The 26942-nt window shown below is 44.8% G+C and overlaps 1 protein-coding gene across 1 annotated transcript in view; it reads right to left on the reverse strand.

Moving 5' to 3' along the window:
• The window catches only part of SGCG (sarcoglycan gamma), a 384547-nt gene extending 358657 nt beyond the window's left edge, over positions 1–25890 (reverse strand). Inside the window, exon 1 of the mRNA XM_040340519.1 lies at positions 25681–25890. Within this exon, the coding sequence (XP_040196453.1) occupies positions 25681–25728 (48 nt within the window). The 5' untranslated portion in view covers positions 25729–25890. The remainder of the gene's footprint in view (positions 1–25680) is intronic.
• Between the last annotated feature and the right edge of the window lie 1052 nt (positions 25891–26942).

A 26942-nucleotide genomic window follows, 5' to 3' on the forward strand; every position in this document is an offset into this window, starting at 1 on the left:
TAGAGAGCCCTAGATCATCAACATAGTTGGAAAAATCAAAGTAGTCTATTACTCAAAAGGAAAAACCAAACAGCTTAATTACAGGACAAGACAAAACAAAATGGTCTCCTGACACAAAAATAAAACATTTGGCTCGCTGCCTAAAAAACATGTTCCCTTAACAGGGTTATGTCCCTGTCTACCTCAGGAGTCCCAAGGAGGAGGATTCCAGTTGCTAAACAGAGTCATATGCAGCCCACCCCCTTGACTTCTCAGTGTGTCCTGTTACACACTCCGCTTCACGGACACCTGCTGATGGCTTCCTGTTCCTCTTTGGGCCTCCCCTGCAGGCGAGGTAAGCCTTTCAGGACCAAATACCCTCTAATCAGGGTTTGGAGGCTCTTTCCCACCCAAAGTCCCTTTGAGTCTCTAAAATCCAGGTCTCAAATGAGGACTTACCAGTCCCAGGAGCACTGTAAATCAGCCTTATCTTCTCCAACTGGACTACCCCAGAACCCTTCACTATGCATGGGTGTAGAGCTGCACGATTCTGGCCAAAATGAGAATCACAATTTTTTTGCTTAGAATGAAGATCACGATTCTCTCACGATTCTCACGGCGTAAAATCTTTTACATTTCTACAAAAAAAATGGGCTAACTTTTTTTTAATTCATTAAAGTAATTTTTTCCAAAAAAATTGCATTTAAAAAGACTGCTGCACAAATACAGTGCAACATAAAATATTGCAACAGCCACCATTTTATTCTTTAGGGTCTCTACTAAAAAATGATATAATGTTTGGGGGTTCTAAGTAATTTTCTAGCAAAAAAATAAATAATGATTTTAACTTGAAAAGAGCTGTCAGAAAAAGGTTTGGTGTTTAAGTGGTTAAACGTTTCTAATTTACATACAGAAGTTTATTCCTTTGATGTAAAAGTCAATGTGATTCAATGTTTAGACTTAACTTTCCACTGATAAAGAATGTTTTCAAAACTTGGCAGGCTGCCCAGACTTGGCAGATTGCCCAGACTTTGACTTTTGGCTGAGAGTAGAGAGGAAATTCTTTGCATACCAAAGTGCAGAGAGAAAATTCTTTTCATGTCAAAGATCATGAAACCCTGTGTCAAGAATCGCAACGGGAAAAAGATCGCGATAACGATTCTTGACGATTAATTGTGCAGCTCTACATGGGTGCAACCTAAATACTCAAAAATCATCTTCCTTCAGTCCCCCTTAATTGCTCCATAACCCAAATAATGGGGAAATGCATCTGCCGTCCAGGACCCATCCCTGGAGTCCTGTACAATATACAATATATATAATTAATATCATAGGGTCACAATGCCTGCAATGATGTGTGTGTAATAATTCAAAAGGGGTTTTCCTCTTGAGCAGATCTAAATTGGGTAGCTTTATTGAACCTACATGTTATCTGACGTGATGATAAAGAGGTAAGGGGTTGGCACAGACAAATCATAAACCCCACTGATGACCAATGATCTTAAAGAAATACTGTCACTTTACCAATGCATGGAAAGGTACAGTGTCTGTGAAAAGGCCCCCTGTGTGTCCCTTAAACCTTACCTGTACTCCGCCACAACTGACTGGCTGGCGGATTTGGCGAATCAGGGGAGAAGTGATGTGACAGTGCTTGGGCTTAGTGATTGGCTATGTCCAGACATCTTTGCAGGGGAACAGATCATAGCAGCTAAAAGAGAGCACAAGTAGGGCGAGTACATAACAGCTTGCCAGCAGAGACACCAAGGTTGATTTACTAAAGGGGTATAGCATATCTACTTTGGAAAGTGATTTTTCATTTACTCAGCTCACTGAATGAGGTGAAACTGCACTAACTTCAATTAGCCAATCATGTGTAAGGAAAGTTTTTGTTTTGGCTATTCTTTTCTATAGTTCCATCGTTGGTATTCTTGTTATATGAGCCAAGAGTTCTGAACAATGGGCTGGAATAAGTAATAGGCTCAGCAGTAGCTGTTCATATTTAATAATGTTCATAATGATCCAATTGGCTTACAGAATATAATGGTCTCCTTTAAAGTCCATCTATTGTTAAATGTGCTCCATCTAATGATGCAATTCTGCCTAGCTTATGGTGCATGAACACAACAAAACTACAAAGTATACGAAATGCATAGGTATTGTATTTCTCCTCTATTATCCACACGCATTCATCAGCCTGATCATTCAAGCTTGATAAGAAAGTGAATTACCTGCAGCTTATTTACCTAATTTGCATGACCAACTCCAGAGAACGTGCCGACCATCTATTCACGGAACTCCCACACTGTTTTCTAATACAACAAAGACCTTTCTTTACAAAGCATCAACACACATAAAGATTCCATTTTCCAAAGTCTTTGCCTAAGTAACGCCTGCGATTTTACAATGTGAAACATTGAGACCGTAAGTACAACCTAGCCCCGAAATAAATCCAGAATATCAACAGATCATCAATACTTCAAGTTTAAAGCACATATTTGTATGCATATATGGATCTATGGTGGCCAACAACAAAAAAATGATAAGGATGATCCAAATCTATTTTTCAACATGTTTGGAATCATACCTCGCTCTATAAAGCTGTCCACTGCAAGTCATTTTTTTGTAAATCTTTTGCAGTTTCCTACCTGGAGATCCTGCCACTAATGGATTTTCTGTTGTAGGCTGACAGCACCCTATAAATAGCAGCAGTGTTGTCAGTCTGCCATGTGCGCTCCTTCAGTTCAGCCTTGGACTGCCTGTCATATCCATAAGATTGGCAGCTCAATAGGTCAACTACTGTAACTGTGAGAAAGTGGCTTAGCATTGTCAGACACTGCAACATTACTAGCAGGATCTCCAAGGCACAACAAGACGATTTGCTTAAAAAAACTGTACACAGCGAGGCATGATACCAAACATACTGGAAAATAGATTTAGAATCTAGATATACAGGGTGTCTCCATACATACGGAAAATGAACAAACTCATATTAAATTTTATGTTATAAAAATTATTTAGAAAGAGGTAGCCAATACATATAGAATATTTTGGATTTTTTTTTAATGAACATTTTGTAAATAAAGGTACATTCAGCTACAATTCCTAATTTTTCCCAATGTATGGCGACTTTCACTCGTTGCTTCTGGGTCTGTAACAGGAAGGGGAGACCAACAAAAAGGAAATTCCTGGCGATTATAGAGTTGCCTGATTTCTTCCATACAGCTACACCCTCCACGCCCCCAGGCTTTGTGCGCCCATTGATGGGCCCAGGATGGGCATGGCGGGCTCCACCAAGTAGAGGGAAGAGAGACCAAGGAATGTCCTTTTTGTTGGTCTCCCCTTCCTGTTACAAACCCATAAGCGACGTGTAAACTTCTGGGTCCTTGTGTCACTTTATCCAATGCAGTGCGGTCTGTGCTGCATTATATTCATTGGAGGACAGGTGAGACATTAGGGGTCTTTTAGAGTCTTAATGTCTCATTAACCACTTCCCTACCCACTTATTGTCAAATGACGTCCACAGATGAGATCTCCCATCCTATGACGTCCTGGGCCTCCCGGCCGTCTAGGGGGCATGCGCTCCCGCGGCACCACTCGGGACCCGGTGCACATGCCCGGCGCCCGCGATGTCCGCCGGGCACCCGCGATTGCAATCACAGCAGGACCATGGATCTGTGTGTGTAAACACACAGATCCATGTCCTGTCAGAAGTGAGGAGACCGATGTGTGTTTCCAGTACAGAGGAACACAAATCGGTCTCCTCCCCTTGTGAGTCCTCTCCCCCTACAATTTGAATCACTCGAGGGGGGGACATATTTGAACCCCTTCAACGCCCCCTAGTGTTAACCCCTTCCCTGCCAGTCACATTTATACAGTTATCAGTGCAGTTGTATAGCACTAATCGCTGTATAAATGTGAATGGTCCCAAAAATGTGTCAAAAGTGTCCGATATGTTTGTCGCAATGTTACGGTCACAATAAAAATCGCAGATCACCGCCATTACTAGTAAAAAAAAAATCTATCCCCTATTTTGTAGATGCTATAACTTTTGCGCAATATACGCTTATTGCGATTTTTTTACCACAAATATATAGAAGAATACGTATCGGCCTAAACTGAGGAAATTTTTTTTTTTTTAGAGATTTTTTGGGGATATTTATTATAGCAAAAAGGTAAAAAATATAGAATTTTTTCAAAATTGTCGCTCTATTTTTGTTTATAGCGCAAAAAATAAAAACCGCAGAGGTAATCAAATACCACCAAAAGAAAACTCTATTTGTGGGAAAAAATCTAAGTGTAGCAATATCGTTACATTTCATGAAGGTACAACATTTAGAAACTCACATGGTTGATGATTAAAACAGGTACATCTAAGTATGCAGGCATCCAGGGGAAAAACTGTCCACATGGACCATCCTCTGCATCACCATTAATGTCATACCTTCCACAAGCCCTTCAAGCCTTGCTTTCAGATCGCCCTACAGCAGGGTAGTCTTCCCCGTCATGATTGTAGACTGACATCGGTGAGAGCCGGCGATGAGAAGGGCGGTCTATGTAGACAGCTTTACCCCAGATGTCTGCATACTTAGATGTGCCTCTTTTAATCATCAACCATGTGAGTTGCTAAATGTTGTACCTTCATTAAATGGAACCATATTGCTACACTTAGAGGCGCCTCTCTTCTCTTGTATACTCTGTAGCTTCTGCTGGATTTTGCTTCTAATCTCCTTGTGGAGGCTTCCATTTGTGGATGGACATTTTATGGTTACACAACCTGGTCACATTGCTATAATCTTTTTATATGGACTATAAATGGAAGGATCTATGAATAAATGGTTGTGGAACAAATCATTTGAGTTTCCATTATTTCTTATGGGAAAATTTGCTTTGATATACAAGTGCTTTGGATTACAAGCATGCTTCTGGAACAAATTATGCTCGCAATCCAAGGTATGGTTACTGTACTGTTTTTAAACTGCATCAAAACTTCCATGCACAGTTTTCTGCATGTATTCCAATCGTCCTAGTTGACAGTGCAGTCAGTTCCAGTGTAGTCAACAAAAGTAGAACCTGCTGCATTTTTCATCTAGAATGCATTTGGAATGTAGCAAAAGGCATGTAAATGTACCAGAACGCACACTTTGCTGAATGAATATAAAGGGTCTAGTAAAAAAAAAAAATCACACTGGAACAAAGTGAAAACACATAAAATGCACATGTAAACATGTATGAAAAAATGCATCTGGAAAGCATAAATTGGTGGGAACTAGCCTATGACCTCTTCCCGCTGACCTATGCATATATATGACATATATGCAGCCTCTCAGCAGGTGGGTTTTAATGCAGAGTGGCATATATGCATCCCTAGGTAAACATTTTCCTGTTCAGAGAGCGTGTGCTCATCATTGACCGGGAAGCTCCTGATGCATAGCTTTTCGACCATGTGACAGTTGTGACTGCCAATCATAGCAGTCACATTAATGTCTGTCTCCGCCTCCCAGCATTTAGTGTTAAAGGGCTAGGGGGTGGATAGAAGGGGTAAAAGGGAGGAGGAAGCAGTTTCTAAGAAGGAAGTATTTGGAAATCTTTCCTCATATATTAATTTCTTTAAAATAATCAAAAATATAAATTGATTATTCAAAAACAATTTAACCACTTGTCAATTGCATATATACGTGATTCTGCTCTACCGGGTAGGGGGCTCACCGCTTGTGCCCTTATTAGTCACAGCACAAGCCGATCAGCAGGTGTCAGCCAATGGATAACTGCCGCCAGTCGATGATCTGCGAGGAAGAAGACAGAATAGAGCTCTGCATTGTTTACATACGCAGAGCTCTATCCAGTCTTCTTTCTCACAGATATGTCAGTGGCGGCAGTCATCCATTGTCCGGCACCCGCTGATTGGCTTTTGCTGCACAAGCGGTGAACCCCCTACCCGGTAGAGCAGAATCACGTATATATATATGCGGTTGGCAAGTGGTTAAACTGTTTTTATATAATCCATTTACTTGCAGCAGGGATGTGTTTTTTGTTTCCCTGCAAAACAGGAAATAAAAACCAGCACATCCCGTAGTGAAAGCATCTCACAGTACATATAAACACTGGTTAAGCACATATTTAACCCTTTGATTGCTCTAGATGTTTAATCCCTTGCAGTGACAGTGCATATTTTTAGCACTAATAACTGTATTAGTGTCAGGCCTCGTACACACGACAGAGTTTCTCGGCAGAATTCAGCGAGAAACTCGGTCAGAGCCGGATTCTGCCGAGAAACTCTGTCGTGTGTACACTTTCGGCCCGATGGAGCCGCCGAGGAACTCGTCGAGAAAATAGAGAACATGTTCTCTATTTTCTCGTTGTTCTATGGGAGAACTCGGCCCGCCGAGCTCCTCGGCGGCTTCAGGGCTGAACTCGCAGAGGAACTCGACGTGTTTGGCACGTCGAGTTCCTCGGCTGTGTGTACGAGGCCTCACTGGTTCCCACAAAGTTTCAAAATTGTCTATTAGTGTCAGATTGTCTGCAGCTATTTTGCAGTCCCCTTCATGATTGCTGCCAATACTAGTATAAAAAATGTATTAATAAATAAAACTTCCAGTATATATATATATATATATATATATATATATATACACACACACACACACACACCATAGTTTGTAGATGCTATAACTTTTGGGCAAACCAGTCAATATATGCTTATCAGGATTTTTTCTACCAAAAATGTAGCATAAAACATATTGGCCTAAATTTCTATTTTTACAATTTTTTTATTGAATATGACTTATAGCAGAAAGTTAAAAATATATATATTTTTTTCAAAATTGTCAGTCTTTTTTTGTTTATAGCGCAAAAAATAAAAAACCTAGTGGTGATCAAATACCACCAAAAGAAAGCTAATTGTGGGACAAAAATTATATTTCATTTAAGTACAGCCTTGCATGACCGCCCAATTGTCAGTTAAAGTAACGCAGTGCCGTACAGCAAAAAATGGCCTGGTCATAAAGGGGGGGGGTAAATCTTCCGGAGGTCAAGTGGTTTAAAAAATAAAAATAATCACTCCTTACTTATGTTACCCACAGTAACGGAATGTAATCTTTTGGTGTAAAGAGAAGTATAAATGGCTGGTTGCCATCAGTAATGACACTATTTTTCCTTTGTACCGTGGTCTGAAAATAAGCAATTCAACAGTTAAAATGAAGGTAAAAAGAAAACGCCACTTTTGCTCTCATTTTGATACAATATGTATAATAACTAAAAAAGTGTGATTTCCTAATTTAATGGTATTAAAGAAATTACCATTACATTTTAGTCCTAAAATTGTCAAACTTCAATTGAAATCTTACATCTTTTAGCATGTCAATCTGCAGGCGTTCTGAACACGGTTTGCATACAGAATGCTTTCAGAAATCTAATTTCCTGCTTATGGAATTGGCTCTCCGCTGTTCTCCAAAGTCTTTGCTGATCTGTAAATCCCACTGCATAGGGAGTTCCATTGTTGGTGAAAACCCTTCTAGGTTCATCCACACCTAAAATAATTGTCTAGCTCAGGTGATTAGAATGAATGTAGACCCCGTCAATAAAAAATCAGTCTGAGGGAGGACATCAAACAGCAGTTTCTACAGAACACATATAGGTATAAGGGCTCATTTAGACTAGCATTCCCCCTATAAAAGGCATTACGCGATGGATTGCTTTTCAGAGGGCATTTGATAGGTGGCGACATAACACCATATCGCTGCCTGTTTAAAATCATAAAAGCCTGCACCAACGGGTCATGGTGCAAAGCATTCTCTGACTGGATGAGGTGAAGATGTAGGGAGGTGATGCCACGCTCTCTACCTCATCCAGTCAGAAAATGCTTTGCATTCATTTTGAAAATGCAAAACATTCTACGAATGGGTGGACAGGTGACTTCCTGTGCTCACAATGCAGCTGCTCGGCCCTTGACCCAAAAGCAAATGAATATGACTGGAGTAGCAATCTCTACTACAATGACTTCCAGCTTCCAAGGGCATCATCCAGGTATGGTATATACATACAGTAGTTATATTGGTCCAAGCTAGACCAATGTAACTATGTATTAAATATACCATGCCCGGAATTTTTCTTTAAAACCCCCATAACATAAATATTTCCTAAAAGCAGAGACTGAATAAATGCTGGCAGTTTTATTTATATACGATAATTGCACTAATATTAATCAAATTAATATTTTCTGTATTTTTAGTGCACAAAAAATAATGCTCACTTTTTTGGTAAAAAATAAAAGATGAAGTTGTGTCGAGTACATAGATACCAAATATGTCAAACTTCAAAACTGCACAAACCCCAAATTATCCATAGTTGGTATATTTGTATGCATGCAAAAAGGAAGGAAAATACTGTGCCACCACACTCAATAAATGAGCTGCCGACAATACAAATCGTGTAAAGAAAGTAGTAAGGATTTAAGTGCAGCGCTCGGTAACTAGTTATATATGTTATAATGCAAAAATATAAGTGACAGTGCACAATTAAACATACATTAATTACATGTATGCAAAGTAGTGAGACAACATATACATAAACATATTGGGAAACCTATAAATGTCCATTAAACTGCGTCAAGAGACGCTTAGATGAGTCCAAAATGAAAAAAGTAATTTTACAAATGGTGCAAAATAGGTGGATATTCGGACTTCCAGCCAAAGACGACCGTCAGAGGTGTGTGCTCAATTCAGCAAGGAAACAATATTGACCATCAAATGTGTTACCACCACCAGTGAAGGTAATAGGGTACTCTTACCAAATGGTGTGGGCTACCTGCCAGCAGCAGAGAGCCAAACAAGCAAAACTGATGGGGGTCTTTAACATCACAGGAACCAGCATGTGGATTGTACAGCAGTGCAGATTCCACAATCAAGCTTTCAGAGACCAAAATCAAGAAAGCATAACGATCCAAGCTCAGCATATAGAGACTCATTGGGCCAGATCCACGTAGCAGATCGTATTTTTATGCAGGCGTAGCGTATCCTAGTAACGCTACGCCGCCGCTACTTTGAGAGGCAAATGCTGTATTCACAAAGCATTTGCCTCTAAAGTTACGGCGGCGTAGCGTAATTCTCCCGGCGTAAGTGCGCGCAATTCAAATCTATGTGATGGGGGCGTGTTTTATGTTAATACATCGTGACCCGACGTAAACAACGTTTTTTTTGAACGGCGCATGCGCCGTCCGTGGGGGTATCCCTGTGCGCATGCTCGAAATGAAACCGGAACAAGCCAATGCTTATGACCGTGACGTCATTCTACACAAAGCACTATTCGCAAATGACTTACGCAAACGACGTAACATTTTCAAAATTCGACACGGGAACGACGGCCGTACTTAACATAGGATACGCCTAATATATCAGGGGTAACTATACGTCGGAAAAAGCCGAATGCAAACGACGTAAAAAAATGCGCCGGACGGACATACGTTTGTGGATCGCCGTATCTAGCTAATTTGCATACTCGACGCGAAATTCGACGGCCAGCGTAAATATGCACCTACGACCTGTCGGATCGAGCCCAGATTCTGTCGTATCTTGTTTTGTGGATACAAAACAGAGATACAACGCGGGAACTTTGAAATTACGCGGCGTATCCATAGATACGCCGGCGTAATTCGTTTGAGGATCTGGCCCATTGACTCCACCAGTCAACAGGAAGGAGTCATACAGGAGAAAAAAATTGCTGCATAGCATAAAATCCTTGGCTAAAAATGTAATAAATAAAAAACAGCCTTTATATAATGTGATCACAAGGGGAAGAACACATCGTTGTGAAGCCAGCGCAGTATGTCCCAATGTGTATGTGAATGTTTGGGCAGAGGCTTCTAAAAGAAGAATTTGTCGTTTTTTTATTATATTATTATTAAACTTTTTTTTTTTGAACATTTTTCTTCTTTAACATAATTTATTGCTACCACAAGGGGACTGATAAACACATATGTTCACTGATCTTTGGCTGCTCCATCATGATGGGCCCAGGGACCCAGGAAGGACACACAGTGGAAGAGGCACATTACTGAGCATGTAGAGAGTTAAAGTGGTTTTTAAAGTGGCTGTAAACCTGTTACGGAACCATGAACCAGACGTACAACAAGAGATAAGTGAAAATAAGAAGGCTTTATTGAAAATCAAGCTGTAAAGCAAAAGTCCAACGGATGGTGAAACCAGAGGTCAGGAACCAGAAGAGTAGTCAGACGAAGCCAGGATCAGGAACCAGCAGGGAAGTCAGACGAAGCCAGGATCAGGAACCAGCAGGGAAGTCAGACGAGGCCAGGATCAGGAACCAGCAGAGAAGTCAGACGAAGCCAGGATCAGAACCAGAAGCAGCAGCAGTCTTAGAAGCATGTGCACACAGGAGGACCAAGCAAGGAACTGAAGTCACAGACCTCCTATATATGTGAGCCAGGTATCCAGCTCCTCCCAGTGGGAAGGAGGAGCCGCAGGGTGGGAGGCTACAAGAGACCTAGAAACCAAGATGGCCGCCAGCACATGTCAAACGAAGGAGACAGGAGAGAGGTAAGACCATGACAGTACCTCCCCCTCAAGGGCCCCTCCTCCGCGGTGCAAAAAACGGTTTCTGAGGGAAGCGTGCGTGGAAGGCTCGGAGCAAGGCAGGAGCATGGACATCTGCGGAGGGAACCCAGGAACGCTCCTCAGGACCATAACCACGCCAGTGGACCAAAACCTGCACCCGACCGCGAACCAGGCGTGAGTCCAGGATATTGCTCACCTCATACTCCTCGTGATTGCCCACTTGGACCGGACGAGGCCGAGGAACCGAGGAAGTGAAGCGATTGCACACCAGTGGCTTCAACAGGGAGACATGAAACACGTTGGAGATCCGCATGCCAGGTGGAAGCGCAAGGGCATAGGCTACCGGGTTTACCCTGCGAAGCACTCGGAAGGGACCAACAAAGCGAGGAGCCAGCTTGGGAGTGGGCACTCGAAGGTTGAGGTTGCGGGTGGACAACCATACACGGTCTCCGACCTGGTAGGAAGGAGCAGGCGCTCGTCTGCGATCAGCCTGGAGTTTCTGGCGCTGCGCAGAGACCTCAAGGGACCTCTGGATCTGTACCCAAGAAGCACGTAGAGCAGAAAGGTGATCCTCCACAGCCGGAATATCCTGGGGAGAGAATGCCTCCGGTAACACGGCAGGTTGGAACCCATAATTGGCCATGAAGGGAGACGTCCCAGAGGAAGAGTTCACAGCCGTGTTCCTGGCAAACTCAGCCCAAGGCAGGAGGTCAACCCAATTGTCCTGGTGATCGGAGACATAGCAACGAAGGAATTGCTCCAAGGCCTGATTGGATCGTTCTGCGGCCCCATTGGACTGAGGGTGGTAGGCCGAGGAGAAGGAGAGATGAATCCCCAACTGGGAGCAAAAGGCGCGCCAGAACCTGGACACAAACTGACTCCCCCGATCCGACACTATCTCTTTGGGCAAACCGTGCAACCGGAAGACCTCCCGGGCAAAAATCGTGGCCAACTCTTGTGCAGAGGGTAACTTCTTGAGAGGAACACAGTGGCACATTTTGGAAAACCGATCCACAATCATGAGAATGACCGTATGGCCTCGGGATGCAGGGAGGTCCACAATGAAATCCATCCCCAGGTGTGACCATGGGCGCTCCCCGGTGGCTATGGGTTGCAGCAGGCCCAACGGAAGGTGCCGAGGGGACTTACTTTGGGCACAAACGGAGCATGCCGCTACATATGCGGCGATGTCGGAACGTAGGGAAGGCCACCAGAACAGACGTGAAACAGCCCAGGACAGCTGATTCTTACCAGGATGCCCCGCGGTCTTGGAGTTATGGTAGGTTCGCAACAACCGAGTGCGCAACTCCTCAGGCACAAAACATCTGCCGTTGGGTGTCCCAGAGGGAGCACCAGACTGAGCCGCCAAAATCTGCTCACCAAGGGGAGAGGTCAGGCTGGTGCGAATGGCAGCCAGGATCTGATTCGGAGGTATGACCGAAGTCGGTATAGATTCCTCCCTGGACAGCTCGGAGTACTGCCGTGATAAGGCATCCGCCCTGATGTTCTTGGAACCAGGTAGGTAGGAGACCACGTAATTAAAACGTGACAAGAACAGAGCCCATCTGGCCTGACGTGGTGTCAATCTCTTGGCCTCAGAAAGGTAGGTCAGATTCTTGTGGTCCGTCAGGATGAGAACCGGAACCACCGAGCCCTCGAGCAAGTGCCTCCACTCTTTGAGAGCCTGCACTATGGCCAATAACTCCCTGTCACCAATCTGATAGTTGCACTCCGCGGATGACAGTTTCCGGGAGTAAAACCCACAAGGAAGCAGCGGACCCTCTGGTGTCCTACGCTGAGACAGAAGGGCGCCTACTCCCGTCTCGGACGCGTCCACCTCGAGGACAAAGGGCAACCCAGGGTTGGGATGAGACAGAATCGGAGCTGACACAAAGGCAGATTTTAGGGCCTCAAAAGCCCGGATGGCCTCGAGCGGCCAGACCTGGGAATTACTGCCCTTCCTGGTCAGATCCGTGAGAGGCTTGGCCAGCATGGAGAAGTCCCTGATGAACTTCCGATAATAATTGGCGAAGCCCAAAAAACGCTGCAAGGAACGAAGACCACTGGGCTGAGGCCACTGTAAGACAGCCGAAACCTTCTCAGGATCCATGGAGAACCCCTCAGCGGAAATGATGTAACCTAGGAAGGTTACCTGGGATCGGTGAAATTCGCATTTCTCAAGCTTACCGAACAGCTTGTTCTCTCGTAACCGTTGCAACACTCGTTTGACATCCAGAATGTGGGCCTCCCTGGATTCAGAATATACCAAGATGTCATCCAAATAGACCACCACACACTGCTGCAACAGGTCACGGAAAACATCGTTGATGAATTCCTGAAAGACTGCGGGCGCATTGCACAACCCAAAGGGCATAACCAAGGATTCATAATGACCGGTCCTGGTGTTAAAGGCGGTCCTCCACTCATCGCCCGCCTTGATCCTTACCAGGTTATATGCCGCCCTCAGGTCGAGTTTGGTAAAGACCGTGGCCCCTTTAAGGCGATCGAACAGCTCGGAAATCAAGGGTATCGGGTAAGCGTTCTTGATCGTGATGCGATTGAGACCCCTGTAATCGATGCAAGGCCTCAACTCACCGCCCTTCTTTTTCACAAAGAAAAATCCAGCCCCTGCCGGGGACGAGGATTTGCGAATGTGACCACGGGACAGCGCCTCCATCACGTACTCCTCCATGGCCTCATTCTCCGCAACCGACAGTGGATAGACCTTGCCGCGAGGAGGAACGGCACCAGGTTGTAACTCAATGGCACAATCATATGGGCGGTGCGGAGGTAGGGCAACTGCACGTACCTTATCGAATACATCCCGGTACTCCTCGTATTCGGGAGGCAACAGAGAGTCCGAGGAAGTACACAGCAACTTGACAGGCCCATGGATGCACTTAGCCCCACACTGTGGTGACCATGAGAGGATCTCGGCCGATCTCCAGTCAAAAGTCGGATTATGCTTCTGGAGCCAGGGGTACCCCAAGACCACCGAGTAGTGTGGAGACGAAATAACTTGGAAGCAGACCGACTCTCTGTGAGCGACACCAATGGCTACCCCCACTGGAAGGGTCTCATGAGTCACGTGTGACGGTTGGAGGGGTCTGCCGTCTATCGCCTCTAGAGCCAGCGGGGAACCTCGAGCCTGTAGAGGAATGGAATTGGCGGCAGCGAACTCACTATCAATGAAAAAACCACCAGCACCAGAGTCCACCAACGCCTGGGTCGTCACCGAGCCCCCGACCCAGGAGAGGACAACAGTGATCAGTGGTTTATCAACACGGGAAACCGGGGACGAGGAGACTCCACCCAAGATCTGCCCCCGACAGGATCTTAGGTGCGAGCGTTTCCCGGACGGTTCGGACATGCCAACCGAAAATGCCCATCGAGACCACAGTACATGCATCGGCCCTCGCGTCTCCGGAGTACCCTCTCCCCCTCGGACAAGCGAGCAAACCCCAGCTGCGAGGGTTCACCCCCAGACAAGTCAACACCAGGAGGCGTGGGAGGAGAGGGAGGCACGGGTGGGACAGCAAACGTAGGCGCCAAACTGTTAGGAGGCCTCCGCAGGCTCACCTTAAAGGAAGGTCTCTCCCTGAGTCTGGTGTCAATCAAAATCAGGAAAGAAATAAGAGCCTCGAGCTCCACTGGTAGGTCCTTAGCTGCAACCTCATCCTTCAAGGCATCCGAGAGACCATGAGAGAAAGCAGCGACCAGGGCCTCATTATTCCAACCTACCTCTGCTGCCAGGGTACGAAACTCAATGGCATATTCGGCTACGGATCGTGAACCCTGTCTGACGGACATAAGGAGCTTCGCAGCAGAGGCGGCGCGAGCCGGCACATCGAATACCTTCCGAAGAGAAGCAACAAAACCGGAAAACTCGGCAACCACCGGATTGTTGTTCTCCCATAAAGGACTGGCCCAGGCCAAGGCCTTGTCAGAGAGCAGCGAGATCAAGAACCCCACCTTTGATCTCTCAGTGGAAAAGGCATGTGGCAGCAACTCGAAATAAATGCCCACTTGGTTAAGGAAACCTCGGCACTGAGTTGGCTCTCCCCCAAATCGCTGTGGAAGGGGGGCAGAACCGGACATACCCCGAAACACCGCAGGCGCAACAACAGGTGTCGAGGTAGACTCTGGCGCAACAGTCGGATCGGCCGTAGGAGCGGGCCCAGGAGCGACGACCGACCCATCGGCAACGGGAGCGAAATGAGCCGTGCGTTCAAGCAGGGTTTGCAACGCCACGGCGAACTGACCCAACAGGGACTCCAGCTGATCAAGTCTGGCAACCAGCGTGGGTAGCGAGGATGGCTCTGTACCGTCAAAATTCATGGCTTGGTCCTAATGTTACGGAACCATGAACCAGACGTACAACAAGAGATAAGTGAAAATAAGAAGGCTTTATTGAAAATCAAGCTGTAAAGCAAAAGTCCAACGGATGGTGAAACCAGAGGTCAGGAACCAGAAGAGTAGTCAGACGAAGCCAGGATCAGGAACCAGCAGGGAAGTCAGACGAAGCCAGGATCAGGAACCAGCAGGGAAGTCAGACGAGGCCAGGATCAGGAACCAGCAGAGAAGTCAGACGAAGCCAGGATCAGAACCAGAAGCAGCAGCAGTCTTAGAAGCATGTGCACACAGGAGGACCAAGCAAGGAACTGAAGTCACAGACCTCCTATATATGTGAGCCAGGTATCCAGCTCCTCCCAGTGGGAAGGAGGAGCCGCAGGGTGGGAGGCTACAAGAGACCTAGAAACCAAGATGGCCGCCAGCACATGTCAAACGAAGGAGACAGGAGAGAGGTAAGACCATGACAAAACCCCAATTTTTATTTTTTTATGTCACAATGTACAGTATAAGATTTCCTATCATCTGTGCCCAGTCTTGCCACACAGAGTTAATCCAGCTCTGAGCAATCCTCTTTTATTGTTCAGTGAAATAAAACGGACTTACAGAAAAAACCTTAGTCCATTCCGCCCCCTTGCTGTGAGTGACAGGTTATTTACATATCTATTTGCACTAGCCTGGAGACAGGCATTATTTTTTAATTCCCACCCCCACTCCTTTTCTGAAGTCATGTGGTTACTTTTCTGGATTTTGACTGGATGTTAGTGATCATAGCAGAGTTTAGTGTAAGTAATACATAGGAAAAAATGCATGTTGACAAGGGGAGTGTAGAGGAGGGCGGGGAGTCTACTGACATCACAACTCCACCCACAGAGCTCCAGACAACAGATCCACCCACAGAATCTGCAGTTTTTCAGTTCTTATAACAGACAGAGGGTAAACATTTGAACATTTGACAGGTAAGGATACATGCAGGAGACATCTCTCTCTCTCTATATATATATATATATATATATATATATATATATATATATATATATATATATATATATATATATATATATATATATATATATATATATCTATCTATCTATCTATCTATCTATATATATAGATCAGCACTACAGCAGCAGTTTAGAAAGGATGAGAGTGGGTTTACATCCACTTTAAGCCACTCTAAAATGTGTGCAACATCAGCACTGTCTCCTATTGCAGTGTCCCCCTCTGTGTGCGATTTATAAAAAATTATATCGGCTCTGAAATTAGGTATTTACAAAAAAAAAATTTTTTTTTATAAATCACACACAGAGGGGGACACTGCAATAGGAGGCAGTGCCGATGGTGCATAAATGTTACAGTTATTTATGCAGCAGGATCAGAGGGGGTGGGCACTGTTACTAGCTGACAGGTATGGAGGGGAGGGGGGACACAGGAGCACAGAAGAGACAGAAAGCAGGCTGCGGATGATGGAGGCATGTAAACTGACCACGGTGTCAGGGATCAGCAGCCATGATACACTGTGGTGAGGGGGAAGGTAGAAACTGGCCTGATCAGCCAGGTTTTGTAGGTGTTACAGGAGGTCAAATGACACAGCACAAGCACTGTGTCACATAGCTGCCCCTCCAGCGCTCATTAGAGCGCTGGGCTATTGACGGGGTAGCAGGCTCTGGCTCTCAGTGGCTTGCTGAGACGCTTAGCCAGGTGCCGGTCCAGGATTGTGGGAGGATCCCGACCATATTATCACAATCTTTCCCCAGCCTTGACTGGCTTTGTGACGTCAGTCGACTCCTCTAGAAACATCAATACAACCTAATATATAAATTAGAAAACAACGTGCAATAAAGGCGACATTACACCCAACTTACAAACACAGCAGGCCATGGTCTGGGAATGTGTCACGGGTTATGGACAGAACATTTTGACACAATTTAAATATGACATTTTACACTCATGCTGCTGGTGCTGAATAAATGACAGTCAAAACAAATAAGCTGTTTGAGTCCTTCAATTGTAATTTCTGGACCCACAGCAGAAAGCCGTTTGGCGTTCAGGATTTCCAACCCTTCTCTGTGCCCGGACACTGGAAATTATTACTCAAAATCTCACCAGTTAGGCAGGCCATTCATTATATAATTTTCCTTTAGATTTACCTTCAGCTATGTAGTGCACGGGCCTGCCTGGCTGCATACAATGTAAAGTGTTTAGGTTTGACCTCATATTATATGGTTTTGGTAAATGTAAAGGAAAATTGTATAATGTATGGCCAGCCACAGACTGTGTTCAGTATTGGATACAACTATGACCCTGAAAGCTGCCAAACTTAAAAGGTCACTAAAGGAAAACATTTTTTTTGCTGAAATTACTGTTTACAGGGTTTAGAGACATAAAAGTTAACTGATTCCTTTTAAAAATGATTACAAATAGATAAAAATCAATCATATAATGTGCCTGCAGGTTAGTTTCACTTTTAAACTGGTTTCATGTTCCTGTGAACTAAAGAGACACACAGAACAAAAACAAACAAATCCAGGGCAGTGTTTTGTTTTTAAAATGAATCTGATTGGTTCTGTTAAGTTTTAGGCCCCGTACACACGACAGAGTTTCTCGGCAGAATTCACAGAGAAACTCGGTCAAAACCCGGATTCTGCCGAGAAACTCTGTCGTCTGTACAGTTTTGGATCGATGGAGCCGCCGAGGAGCTCGACGAGAAAATAGAGAACATGTTCTCTATTTTCTCGTTGTTCTATGGGAGAAGGCGGCCCGCCGAGCTCCTCGGCGGCTTCATCCCAAAACTCGACGAGGAACTCGACGTGCCAAGCACGTCGAGTTCCTCTGTCGTGTGTACGGGGCCTCTGACACACAGTAATGACAGCTTAGACCACCGTGAAAAGCTCCCAGTATGATGGTTATAAGGAAACAGACAACCAGGAAGTGTGGAAATCACAGCAGAATTACAGCTACTTCAAAGCAAAAACGAACAATCAGGACATGAAACCAGTACTGCAGTAAGCTAAAAAAAAAAAAATCCTTTAAACATGATTTTATCTATCTAGGGGAAAACTGCTCAGCAAACCACATTTATAAGGACAAAGCTTTCTTTTAAATTGTTAATTGTTTAATTTAGTTAACAAAACCATTAACAGGCATCTGGACTGTAATTTAGTTCATAAGGATCCATTTATAATCCACCAGTACTTGCGGTTTTATTCAACACAACAGAACAAACAACCAGTCAGGAATTTATTGCATTTACATTAGACTAGCGAAGGGAGAATTTTTTTTTTCTTATGAGCTACTGTGCCTTTTAATTTACCGTAACGGAATTAGACAATGCCCATTTTCTGGTGGCCCACAATCAACAATGCCCATTACCCAGTGGCCAACAATCAACAATGCTCATTCCTTGATGGCCATTAATCTCCCTTCCTTGGTAGTTAGATCAACAATGCGCATTTTTTGTTTTCCAACTTTTAACAATACATTGTCTGGTGGTCTATGATCAACAATGCCCACTATCTAGTGGTCACCAATCAACAATACCCATTCCCAGGTGGCCAATTATCAACAATGCACATTCCTGGTGGCCAAAGATCATAATGCACATTCCCTGGAGGTTAATGATCACCGATGCATATTCTCTGGAAATCCATGATCAACCATGCACCTGATGGTCAAAGATCAACAATGCTCATTCCCTGGTGGCCAATGACCAGCCATGCTCATTCCCTGGCGGTCAAAGGTCAATAATGGGCATTCCCTGGTGGCCATCTATCTACAATGCACATTCATTGGTGGCTAACAATGTTCATTTCCTTGGTGACCAAACATCTTCAAAAAAGCATCCCCTGGTGGCCAGAAATAAATAATGTCCATCCCCTGGTGGCCAGAAATAAATAATGTCCATCCCCTGGTGGCCAGAAATAAATAATGTCCATCCCCTGGTGGCCAGAAATAAATAATGTCCATCCCCTGGTGGCCAGAAATAAATAATGTCCATCCCCTGGTGGCCAGAAATAAATAATGTCCATCCCCTGGTGGCCAGAAATAAATAATGTCCATCCCCTGGTGGCCAGAAATAAATAATGTCCATCCCCTGGTGGCCAGAAATAAATAATGTCCATCCCCTGGTGGCCAGAAATAAATAATGTCCATTCCCTGGTGGCTAACGATTAACAATACCCATTTTGCGCACAAAGTGTGCATATAGACAAAACATCCATATAAGCATATAGTCCAAATGCCCATTCCCTGGTGGCCAGTGGTAAATAATGCCCATCCCCTGGTTGGCAGTGAGAATTAATGCACATTCCTGGTAACCAGTGATCAAAATTGTAATTTTCCTGGTGGCAAGAAACATCAATGTCTATTCCCTGGTGGTAAATAAAACCTATTCTCTGGTGGCTGCAGATAAAAGATAGCCTCTGCAGAGGCGCATTGCAGGCGGTATTACCGCAGTATCCCATTGTTTTAAATGGGAAGGAGCGGTGAAGGAGCGGTATACATGCCGCTCCTCTCACCGCTCCAAAGATGCTGCTTGCAAGAGATTTTTTTCTCTCCTGCCAGCGCATCGCCTCATTGTGAAAGCTCTCCGGCTTTCACATTGAGGTTGCTGGGCAGGAGTTTTTCAGGCGGTATAGCAGTGCTATTTTTAGCGCTGTACCGCCTGAAAAACTCCTCAGTGTGAAAGGGGTCTAAGTGATGAACAATGTCCAAATCCTGCTAGCCAATGAACAACAATGTCAATACCCTGCTAGCCAAAGATCAACACAATGTTTATACCATGGTGACCAGTGATCAACACTGTCCATACCCTGGTAATTAGTGATCAACACTGTCCATACCCTGGTAATTAGTGATCAACACTGTCCATACCCTGGTGACCAGTCATCAACACTGTCCATACCCTGGTGACCAGTCATCAACACTGTCCATACCCTGGTGACCAGTCATCAACACTGTCCATACCCTGGTGACCAGTCATCAACACTGTCCATACCCTGGTGACCAGTCATCAACACTGTCCATACCCTGGTGACCAGTCATCAACACTGACCATGCCCTGGTGACCAGTGATCAACACTGTCCATACCCTGGTGACCAGTCATCAACACTGACCATGCCCTGGTGACCAGTGATCAACACTGTCCATACCCTGGTGACCAGTGATCAACACTGTCCATACCCTGGTGACCAGTGATCAACACTGTCCATACCCTGGTGACCAGTGATCAACACTGTCCATACCCTGGTGACCAGTGATCAACACTGTCCATATCCTGGTAATTAGTGATCAACACTGTCCATACCCTGGTAATTAGTGATCAACACTGTCCATACCCTGGCCTGGAGATCACTTATGCACTATTCCTAGTGGGCAGTGATAACCAGTACCCTTTCCCTGGTGACCAGTGATAAATAATTCTGATTCTCCAATGGCCAGTGATTTATAATGCCCTTTTCCTTGTGGCCAGTGATACATAATGGCCATTTACTGGCTGCCAACAATAAATATCCCCCATTCCTTGTTGGCCACTAATAATTAATGCCCATTACCTGGTGGCCAGTGACAAATAATGTCTTTGGGGAAGGAAAACAATAAAAGGTTTTAAATTTTTTTTACAAATAAATATGTGAATAGTGTGGCGCGCATATGTATTCAGCCCCCCGAGTCAATACTTTGTAGAACCTCCTTGTAGAACCTCCTTTCACTGCCATTACAGCTGCAAGTCTTTTTGGGTATTTCTCTACCAGCTTTGTACATCTAGATGGTGACACCTTTGCCCATTCTTTGCCAAATAGCTCAAGCTCTGTCAGATTGGATGGAAAGCATGAAAAAAAAAAACCCCTGATCCGTCCTTTTATTTAATCGGCTCCCGCGGCCACCTTCCGGCTCCCTCATAAATTTAGCCCCCGGCGCGGCGGCCTGTAGCGTGGTACTTGGCCAGGGGGAGGGAGGGAGCGACTGACGCATGGACGCCTGCATTAAACGGCCGGTGATTGACCAGACCGGGTGCATGTCATACCAGAGGCGGGCTCGCATTCATACATACACATGGTAAGGGCATCAATTTAGACAGGAGCCAACTGGATTGATTGATGCAAGTATGGAGTGAATGGTGCGTGAGTGTACTAATGTACAGAGAGGAAGAGGTGGGGCTCTAACAGGAAAAGGTGGAGCCTAAAGTGGAAGGGGTGTGGTTTACAGATGATAGGGCATGTCTTAAACAGGAAGGGGTGGGTCATATTTAAATTAGGGGGCGCATGAGTTTAGTCAGGCCTAGGGCAGCACAAAACCTAAATACACCTCTGGCAGTAAGTACATATAACCTCCGTAAGTTCACAGAACCCAACTCCTAGCAGGAAGTACACAACACCTAGTAAGTCCAGCACCTAGCAGTAAGTACCACAAGGCTTATCAGTAAGTACACAATACCTACAGTAGCAGTGACTACATACAGCCTGGTAGTAAGTACATAGCATCTAGAAATGAGTACACAGCACCTAGCAGTAAGTCCACAACACCAAGCAGTACATACATAACACCTTGCAGTAAGTCCAGCAACTAGCAGTAAGTCCAGAACCCTTAGCAGTAAGTCCAGCACCTTGCAGTAAGTACACTTAGCAGTAAGTCCATAACCCTTAGCAGTAAGTCTAGCAGTAAGTACACTTAGCAGTAGGTCCAGCACCTAGCAGTAAGTACACGTAGCAGTAGAGCTGCACAATAAATCGCGGAGAGAATCGCAATCTCGATTCTCCCCGCCTGCAATCTCCCCGCGGGATTAACCAGCGTGGAACGCAACTGCCGCCGATATCGGAACCGACGTCAGCAGTCTGCGCTGCTGGATGGATGCCTGGGCTTCTCGTGCAGATCTGTACAACTGTAGTGTGTATCCATGCGCCACCCAGTGGTTTCCGGCGGTACTGCTTCTGATGTATTCATCTTTCTCACAGTTCTGTACAACTGTGTGTATCCATGCGCCACCCAGTGGTTGCCGGCGGTACTGCTTTTGATGTATTAATCTTTCTCACAGTTCTGTACAACTGTGTGTATCCATGCGCCACCCAATGGTTGCTGGCAGTACTGCTTCTGATGTATAAAAAACAGACCAGTGATGTGTCTTTAATGTTAAAGAACATAATATAACTCCTATGAAAAAAGCAGAATCAAAGTTTGATTTTGCTTTTTTCATAGGAGTTATATGGTCTTTAACATTATAGACATATCACTGGTCTGTTTTTTATATATTCATATTTTCAGATAAATCACAGGTTTATTTATTTATTTGGGGGGGGGGGGAGTTCTGGCATTCAGTTTTTGAGAATCGTGAGAGAATCGTGATCTTTAGTCTAAGCAAAAGAATCGTGATTCTCATTTTCACCAGAATCGTGCAGCTCTACTTAGCAGTATGTCCAGCACCTAGCAGTAAGTCCACAACACCAAGCAGTGCATACATAACACCTTGCAGTAAGTCCAGCAACTAGCAGTAAGTCCAGTACCTAATAGAAATAAGTACCGCTCCAAGCCTTACAACCTATGCTGTGTTCCCGCCCTGTTGCACTGTCAGGTGCAGACTCTGCGCTAATCTGTGGAAAGAAGAAATTATCCTGGACTGCCGCACTCTGATAGGCGATTTATTGAAACAAAATAAACAAAGGATAAAATCCAAAACAGTGTAATGTCCAAAAATTCATGCAACACTGCAATCAATGGTAGGGAGTGGACACAGGGGACAAAAAGGCTAACATGTTTCATATCATGGATAGATGCTTACTCATAGCTGGATGTGAAACATGTTAGCCTTTTTGTCCCCTGTGTCCACTTCCTACTATTAATTGCAGTGTTACATGAATTTTTGGACATTATAGTTTTGGATTTTATCCTTTGTTTAATGTGTTTCAATAAATCGCCTATCAAAATGCGGCAGTCCAGGATCATTTCTTCTTTCCAAAGTCCAGCACCTATCAGTAAGTACACATAGCAGTAAGTCCAGCACCTAGCAGTAAGTACACTTAGCAGTAAGTCCAGCATCTAGCAGTAGGTACATAACCCTTACTAGTAAGTCCAGCACCTAGCAGTAAGTACACTCAGGCCCTGTACACATGACCGAGGAACTCGACGTGCCAAACACATCGAGTTCCTCGTCGAGTTCAGGGTGGAAGCCGCCAAGGAGCTCGGCGGGCCGACTTTCCTCATTGAACAACGAGGAAATAGAGAACACGTTCTCTTTTCGGCCCGGCGAGTTCCTCGACGGGTTCCTCGCTGAAAAGTGTACACACGACCGGGTTTCTCGCCAGAATCCAGCTCCGACCGAGTTTCTGGCTGAATTCTGCCGAGAAACTCGGTCGTGTGTATGGGGCCTTAGCAGTAAGTCCAATACCTAGCTAGCAGTAAGTCCAACACCTAGCAGTAAGTACACTTAGCAGTAAGTACACTTAGCAGTAAGTCCAGTACCTAGCAGTAAGTCCAATACCTAGCAGTAAGTCCAGTACCTAGCAGTGAGTCCAGTACCTAGCAGTAAGTACATAACACCTAGCAGTAAGTACAACACCTAGCAGTAAGTACACTTATCAGTAAGTTCAGCACCTAGCAGTAAGTCCAATACCTAGCAGTAAGTCCAGTACCTAGCAGTGAGTCCAGTAAGTCCAACACCTAGCAGTAAGTAAAGCACCTAGCAGTAAGTGCACTTATCAGTAAGTCCAGCACTTAGCAGTAAGTAAAGCACCTAACAGTAAGTCCAACAGCTAGCAGTAAGTCCAGCACCTAGCAGTAAGTTCAGCACCTAACAGTAAGTTCAGCACCTAACAGTAAGTTCAGCACCTAGCAGTAAGTTCAGCACCTAGCAGTAAGTTCAGCACCTAGCAGTACGTTCAGCACCTAGCAGTACGTTCAGCACCTAACAGTTAGTTCAGCACCTAGCAGTAAGTAAAGCACCTAGCAGTAAGTGCACTTATCAGTAAGTCCAGCACCTAGCAGTAAGTGCACTTATCAGTAAGTCCAGCACCTAGCAGTATGTCCAGCACCTAGCAGTACGTTCAGCACCTAGCAGTACGTTCAGCACCTAGCAGTAAGTTCAGCACCTAGCAGTAAGTCCATCACCTAGCAGTAAGTCCAGCACCTAGCAGTAAGTTCAGCACCTAGCAGTAAGTTCAGCACCTAGCAGTAAGTTCAGCACCTAGCAGTAAGTTCAGCACCTAGCAGTAAGTCCAGCACTTAGCAGTAAGTTCAGCACCTAGCAGTAAGTCCAGCACTTAGCAGTAAGTCCAGCACCTAGCATTAAGTCCAGCACCTAGCAGTAAGTCCAACAGCTATCAGTAAGTCCAGCACCTAGCAGTAAGTTCAGCACCTAGCAATAAGTACACTTAGCAGTAAGTACAATGCCTAGCAGTAAGTACATAACACTTAGCAGTAAGTCCAGCACCTAGCAGTAAGTTCAGCACCTAGCAATAAGTACACTTAGCAGTAAGTACAATACCTAGCAGTAAGTACAATACCTAGCAGTAAGTACAATGCCTAGCAGTAAGTACATAACACTTAGCAGTAAGTCCAGCACCTAGCAGTGAGTTCACTTAGCAGTAAGTCCAGAAGCAGTAAGTACACTTAGTAAGTCCAGCACCTAGCAGTAAGTTCAGCATCTAGCAGTACACTTATAAGTAAGTCCAGCACCTAACAGTAAGTCTAAGGCCCCATACTCACGAGCAAACATGTCTGCTGAAACTGGCCCGCAGGCCAGTTTCAGCAGACATGTTTGGTCATGTGTGGGCGCGAGCGGGCCGAATTCCAGCAAACATTTGCCCGCCGGGCCTTTTCCCAGCAGACAAATATTCCTGGACTTGTTTTAAAACAGCCCGCTGGAATTCAGCCCGCTCGGACATGTACGGTCGTCAGTACAGACCTACCGTACATGTCCAGGCGCCCGCTGTCCCTCGCATGCGCCGAATGACTTCGACGCATGCGTGGAAGCATTTTAAAGGCGGGCCGCGCACGTCGCCGCGTCATTGTCGCGGCGACACCGCGTCATCGACGCGGCGACACCGCGGACACGCCCCGCGTATTGTTTACGCGCGGACTTCTGTACGATGGTGTGTACAACCATCGTACAGAAGCCCTCTGGCAGACATGTATGGTGAAAACGGTCCGACGGACCGCTTTCACCATACATGTTTGTCCGTGTGTACCCGGCCTAACACTTAGTAGTAAGTCCAGCACCTAGCAGTAAGTAGACCTAGCAGTAAGTCCAATACCTAGCAGTAAGTCCAATACCTAACAGTAAGTCTAACACTTAGTAGTAAGTCCAGCACCTAGCAGTAAGTAGACCTTGCAGTAAGTCCAATACCTAGCAGTAAGTCCAATACCTAACAGTAAGTCTAACACTTAGTAGTAAGTCCAGCACCTAGCAGTAAGTAGACCTAGCAGTAAGTCCAATACCTAGCAGTAAGTCCAGCACTCAGCAGTAGGTCCAGCACCTAACAGAAAGTTCACTTAGCAGTAAGTCCAGAAGCAGTAAGTACACTTAGTAATTCCAGCACTTAGCAGTAAGTCCATCACCTAGCAGTAAGTACACTTATCGGTAAGTCCAGCACCAGGCAGAGAAGCAAACTATAGGCTCGCTGTCCTGTCAGTCGGTGAGTGAGTAGTAGGACTCACCTGAAGTCCTGGTAATATCAGTCAGTAGGAGTTGTAGTAGGACTCACCTGAAGTCCTGGTAATATCAGTCAGTAGGAGTAGTAGTAGGACTCACCTGAAGTCCTGGTAATATCAGTCAGTAGGAGTAGTAGTAGGACTCACCTGACGTCCCGGTCCTGTCAGGGAAATGGAATCTGTTTGTATATTCATTCCCAGAGGAATGGCGATCCCGGGACTGGCTGGGCTTCATCCAGGCAACTTTTCTCAGTCCTCGCCCTCTCAGGGTGTCATCAGTGTGTGTCCTGCCGGGGTGTGATCACTAGAGGCAGAGGGAGCAGCCCCAGCCATGCACGGAGTATACGGGCGGCTCCGGGAGACACACACACAGCTGTATGAGAGGAGCGGAGACATGAGTGAGAGGAGAGCCCGCTGTTCTACAATCAGCGCAGCCCGCTAATCCCTTTAGATGTGTACACTCCCCAATGTGTCCGCTAGGTGGTGCTGCTGCTTATTCATCAATCAATTGCTCAGTTACGTTGTATCAGATGAGATCTCAGCGCAGCCTAGACTCACCATAGGGGAGAGGAGATGGTGTGACTGAGACCTCCTGCAGACCAATAGACAAGCAATGCACTGATTACAAAGCTCTAACCAATTATCTTCACACACAGCAATAAAATATCTCTAGCCATGATCATGGAAGAAAGCCTAGGGATTTTTGAAATGTATATAATTTTTATTACACATTTTTAATGTTTATTATTAAATAGCTTTCTTCTGGTGGTATTTGATCAATATTGGGTTCTTTATTTTTTTTATTTTTGTGCTAAAAAAAAACAATCTTTTGATTATTTTCTGCTATAAAACATATCCAAAAAAAAAAAAAATGTCTTTATAACATTTATGGACAAAATGTATTATGTTACAATTTTAACAAAAAACATCCCAGTAGGTGAATATTGACTGGTTTATAATTATAGTATAAAATGACTGTTTTGCATGAAAGTTGTAGCATCTATAAACTATGTTATACATACTGGAATTATATATATAAATATATATAAATATATATATATATATATATATATATATATATATATATATATATATATATATATATATATATATATATATATATATATATATATATATATATATATATATATAGCAGTGGTGGCCACTCCATTAGGGGCCCAGGGGTGCCACCCCCCAATCCATGCGCCCGGCTTCTAATCTACATGCAGGGCGCTGGACACATGGATATCAATGTTTTTTTTTTTTTTTTAAGCACATGACTAGAGTCTGAGGCTCTAATTGGCTTAAAAAAAGGGTGGTTGTATGACAATAGCAAATTAATATTCGCTATTGTCTTCCTCCTTCTCCTCCCAGCCAACCAGGACCCGATTGGCCAAGAGGAGAAGCAA

The sequence above is a fragment of the Rana temporaria genome, chromosome 2 (genome assembly GCF_905171775.1).
Source record: "Rana temporaria chromosome 2, aRanTem1.1, whole genome shotgun sequence".
Classification (NCBI taxonomy): domain Eukaryota; kingdom Metazoa; phylum Chordata; class Amphibia; order Anura; family Ranidae; genus Rana; species Rana temporaria.